Here is a 5,213-nt window from a genome sequence, read left to right as displayed (position 1 = left end):
ACTCAGGGTTCAGAGTACTAGGTGATCTTTCAAAGGTCCTAAAATCAGTTCCTAGCAATCATATGGTAGCTCACAACCATCTATACCTGTAGTACCTTGGAAGCCAATAGTCTCTTCTGGTGTGCAGACAAAATAACCATACAATAAAACAAACAAACAAACAAAAAAATCTTTTTTAAAGGCTAGAGCTACAGAAGACTTCCTATTTTATGGTCACCATGCCTCCTGGCAAAACCACACATCCGGCTGTTACACATGCCATTGCATTTGAGAAAAACACCATAGAGGTATAAATCTTGCCACTTGCATTTGTTGTCACCCTGTTGTACTTTTCTGTGCTCATTCCCACTTAGTGCTAATGCTTCCAATCTCTGCAGCAGAAAGTAATTCTATGGTATCCATGTGGGCTAGTCCAGTTGCATGAGAGGATTAAGGGATACAGAAAAGTAAAAATATGGGGAACTGTGGCTGTAAATTACATTATTTGACTCCCCAAATCCTAGTAAAGCAGACTTGAAGATGAAATACTTCTCCTTTAGTACCAAATGTATTCTTAGAAAGTTTGGTATGGTTATGAATTATTAATACCAGCACTTGGGAAATGGAGGGAAGAGAAAATCAGGAAATATAGTCTTAGGGTTTCTTTTTTTTTTAAATTTTTATTAGATATTTTCTTCATTTACATTTCAAATGCTATCCCCTTTCCTAGTTTCCTCTCTGAAAGTCCCCTATACACTCCCCCCACCCTGCTCCCCAACCCACCCACTCCTGCTTCCTGGCCCTGGCATTCCCCTGTATTGGGGCATATAATCTTCACAAGACCAAGGGCCTCTCCTTCCAACTAGGCCACCCTCTGCTACATATGCAGCTAGACACACAAGCTCTTGTGGTACTGGTTAGTTTATATTGATATTCCTCTTATAAGGTTGCAGACCCCTTTAGCTCCTTGGTACTTTCTCTAGCTCCTCCAGTGGGGGCCATGTGTTCCATCCAATAGATGACTGTGAGCAACCACTTCTGTATTTGCCAGGCACTGGCATAGTCTTACAAGAGATAGCTATATCAGGGTCCTATCATCAAAATTTGTTGGCATATGCAATAGTGTCTGGGTTTGGTGGTTGTATATGGGATGGATCCCCAGGTGGGGCAGTCTCTGGAAGATCCTTCCTACTGTCTCAGCTCTGAACTTTGTCTCTGTACCTCCTTCCATGGGTATTTTGTTCCGCATTCTAAGGAGGAATGAAGGATCCACACTTTGGTCTTCCTTCTTCTTGAGTGTCATGTGTTTTGCAAATTGTATCTTGTGTATTCTAAGTCTTAGGGTTTCTATTGCTATGGTAAAATGCCATGACCAAAAAGCAAGTTGGGGAGGACATGACATTTTGTTCATACTTCCATATCACTGTTCATCATCAAAGGAAGTCAGGACAGTATCTCAAGCAGGGCAGGAGCCTGGAGACAGAAGCTGATGCAGAGGCCATGGAGGGGTGCTGCTTACTGACTCTTTCCCCATGGTTTGCTCAGCTTGCTTTCTTATAACTGAGTTATACCAGCCCAGGGGATGGAATTACCTGCAATAGGCTGGGCTCTCCCCCATCAATCACCAGTTAGGAAAATGCCCTATAGGCTTGTTTGCAGCCTGATCTTATAGAGGCATTTTCTCAATTAAGTATCTTTCCTCTCAGATGACTCTAGCTTGTGTCAAATTGACATGAACTATTCAACACATACACACATTTCGTTTACTTATTTTATTTAATGTGTGAATGTTTTTCCTGCATGTAAATTTATACACTATGTGCAGAACTCATGCCTTTGAATCAGAAGAGGCATCAGATCCCCAGAAACTGGAGTTACAGGTGGTTGTGAGCTGCCATGTAATTGCTGGAAACCGAACCCAGGTTATCTTCAAGAGCAGCAAATGCTATTAACTACTGAGCATTAATCCAGCCTCTAGCCCCTTAAATCAAGAATTTGAGGTAATCTTTGGCTACATAGGAAGTTTGAGCCTAGCTTAGCCTTTGTGAGTCCTTCCAGCTCTCTCTCTCTCTCTCTCTCTCTCTCTCTCTCTCTCTCTCTCTCTCTCTCTCAAAAAGTGTTACTTTAAAATGGCAGTTTTCCTTGGCAGAGCTTGAGAAAAATGAACAACTGGTCTAATAACTTTATATTAAATTTCCTCTGCAGGCTTGGCGCAAACGCTGGTTTGTCCTCAGGCGGGGCCGCATGAGTGGCAATCCTGATGTCTTAGAATACTACCGCAACAAGCACTCCAACAAGCCCATCCGTGTGATAGACCTCAGCGAATGCACTGTGTGGAAACATGCAGGCCCTGGTTTCATTAGGAAGGAATTTCAGAACAATTTTGTGTTTATTGTCAAGACCACTTCCCGTACATTCTACCTAGTAGCCAAAACTGAGGAAGAAATGCAGGTGTGGGTACACAGCATCAGTCAAGTTTGCAATTTCAGTCATATGGAAGATGGTGCAGGTAAGTGCAGGGTTGGAACTCCTGTGAGCAAAAGAATGGTCCATGATGGTTTGCTGGTACTGGAAAGCTACTGCAAATAAGTGATACAAGGTGCCTGCCTCTGTGCAGGTATTTTGGTAACCTAATATATATCACCAGAGCTACTCCTACTAAATTCTATACAACACTAGAAAGCACTGTCTTTTACTTGGTAGTAGGATCAAAGTCCAAATGTGGAAAGGGAAAATCTGCCTATACACATAATATTGGAGATCTCTGCTGATAAACAACCTGGAAGTTTGCTCTGGGTCACTTCTGGGCCTTGAGAGTACTTGAACTCAATTCATTCCTCCTCTTCTTTTTTCTCTTTTTTCCCCCTCATCTCCCTAATTCTACTCCTTCTCTTCCATCCCTTAGTTTTCACCCTGTCTCCACATACTTCCATTCCCATGTAACATACAGAATGGTTTTTAGCCTTGCATTATAATTCACTTCCCTTCATAGATTTTATGTTTTTGTTGGTATTAGTCAAGGTTCTATTAAGTAATGAGAGAGAGAGAGAGAGAGAGAGAGAGAGAGAGAGAGAGAGAGATTTTGTTAGAGGGGCTTACAAGTGTGATCCAGCTAGTCCAACAATGACTGTCTCATGATGAAAAGCCCAGCAATCAGATAGTTGTTCAATTTATGAGGATGTTGTCTCGGTTGGTATTCTGTATATATAGGAATCCTTAAATATGTTCTAATACCAGCAAAAAAAGCCTCAACAACAGGATAGATGAACTTGGCAGCCAGAGTGAGGACAAGCAGATAAAAAGCAAAAGTTCTTTCTTTTCTCATGCTTTTATGTGGGCTGCTACCAGAAGGTATGGCCAAGATTCAGGGTGTGCCATCTCACTTCAAATAATTCAATCATGAAAACCTTCACAGTCATGCCCAGTCACTTAGGTTATAGTTGATTTCAGATGTAGTCAGTTTGACAACTAAAATTGTCACCACAGAGCCCAATTATACCACATTCTGACAGAATAGGGGATTTTGAATCTGGTTTCTTTTAGCTTCTTTGTTTAGTAGAAAGAAATTGTATCCCTAATCTTGGCACATACTTCAACATTTAAATAACTCTTTTGCTCTTTTTACCATCTACCAAGTAAATATCCACATTATAACACAAGGTATCAGTGGAGAGTCAGGGTTACATCTCTAAGGCAAACATGCATGTGTGCTTCCATTTCTTTTCATGAGCCAGCAAAGCTTATTCATGTAGTAACATTGTTGAGCTTTGAAAGCACTCAAAGGAAATGAATAGCAAATGCTTTATCTTTGTTACAACAGATAGAACTTGCAAAGTAGCAGTATATCCATCATGCCTAGAGCCTGATGTCAAGCAAATCCAACAAACCTCCTTGATCATCTTTTCCAGTGGTACTTGTTGCTGACTCTTCACTACCCTAATTCTTACATTCAGCCAAACTTTTACACATATATTTTTCATACATCCTGTTATAATTCACTTCCTTTTTCATTTATCATCCAGCAGTTGTACACACACACACACACACACACACACACACACACACACACACACACACACCAGAGGTCCAAAAGGTACTAGAGTAAAGCCTCAGGAAGAAACCAAATTTCCCCACAACTCTTTTTATTCCCTCAGTTTTTAGGAGAATACAGACCAAGTCTTTTTTTTTTTTCATCTAAAATTCATGTTATAAAGGTTTTCTTGCAGTTTTCCACATGCACCACCCCCCTTTATTTACAAGGGATCGATTTCAAAATTCCAAGTAGATGCCTGAAACCTCAAATAATATCAAAGTCTATTTTTGATGGTATATCATTTTCTCTACATACAGACACACAAATTTAATGCTTTTCCATCTTACATAAGTATTTATCATATGCTATGACAGTCATCAGAAACTTTTGTAGTTTGAAGTGGGACAGCAAGATTAGTAGATATTTCTTTTTCTTTCACAATTTCATGAATAGAAGGCTCATTCTTTTTTTAAAATTGGATATTTTCTTTACATTTCAAATGTTATCCCCTTTCCTGCTTTCCCCTCTGCAAACTCCCTATTCCATCCCTCCTTACCCTGCGTCTATGAGGGTGCTCCCCACCCATCTACCCACTCCTGCCTCACCACCCTAGCAGAAGGCTCATTCTTATGCTAATCTTGCAACCTTAGTATAAGGTTTTTTCTTATTAAGTGAAAATATGTCACCTGTTTGTACTAACAGAAGCACTTCATGACTTTTATTTTACATAATCCAATTTCTGGGATTACTACTCTTACATATTGAGGCTATTATTAAGCAAAAAAAAAAGTTACTAAAAAAATTACTGTGCTGCCATGACAATTAACTTGATTAACAAAGACAGCTGTTAAATGACTGATGGGCATATATGTGGATATGCTGGACAAAGAAAAGATTAAAATCCCAGGCATAGTAGATGGCACAAAAGTTTATCAAACTATAAATAAGGCCTTACAATTTAAAACTTATGACTTCCAGGGATAGAGAGAAGGCTCAGTGGTGAAGAGTGCAAACTGCTCTGGCAGAGAACCTGATTTTGGTTTCCATCACCCACATTAGGCAACTCTTAACTTCCTGTAACTCCAGATCCAAGGAACCCAAAGCCCTTTTCTGATCTTCACAGTCACTGCATGTATATACCCACACTCATATAACTATGTATACACACACACACACACACACACACACACACACACACACA

The 5,213-nt window shown here is 40.0% G+C and overlaps 1 protein-coding gene across 1 annotated transcript in view; it reads left to right on the top strand.

Annotated features, from left to right (window-relative positions):
• Positions 1-218: 218 nt before the first annotated feature.
• Positions 219-5,213, top strand: part of Gab3 (GRB2 associated binding protein 3) — a gene marked incomplete at its 3' end in the record, with an annotated part of 9,920 nt that continues 4,925 nt past the window's right edge. Inside the window, exons 1-2 of the mRNA XM_029473862.1 lie at positions 219-287; positions 2,185-2,488. Coding sequence (XP_029329722.1) covers positions 219-287; positions 2,185-2,488 — 373 coding nt within the window. The remainder of the gene's footprint in view (positions 288-2,184; positions 2,489-5,213) is intronic.

The sequence above is a fragment of the Mus caroli genome, unplaced genomic scaffold (assembly GCF_900094665.2).
Source record: "Mus caroli unplaced genomic scaffold, CAROLI_EIJ_v1.1 scaffold_17772_1, whole genome shotgun sequence".
Taxonomy (NCBI): domain Eukaryota; kingdom Metazoa; phylum Chordata; class Mammalia; order Rodentia; family Muridae; genus Mus; species Mus caroli.
Note: the sequence above shows the minus strand (reverse complement) of the source record. Positions and strands in the feature narration are given on the sequence as shown.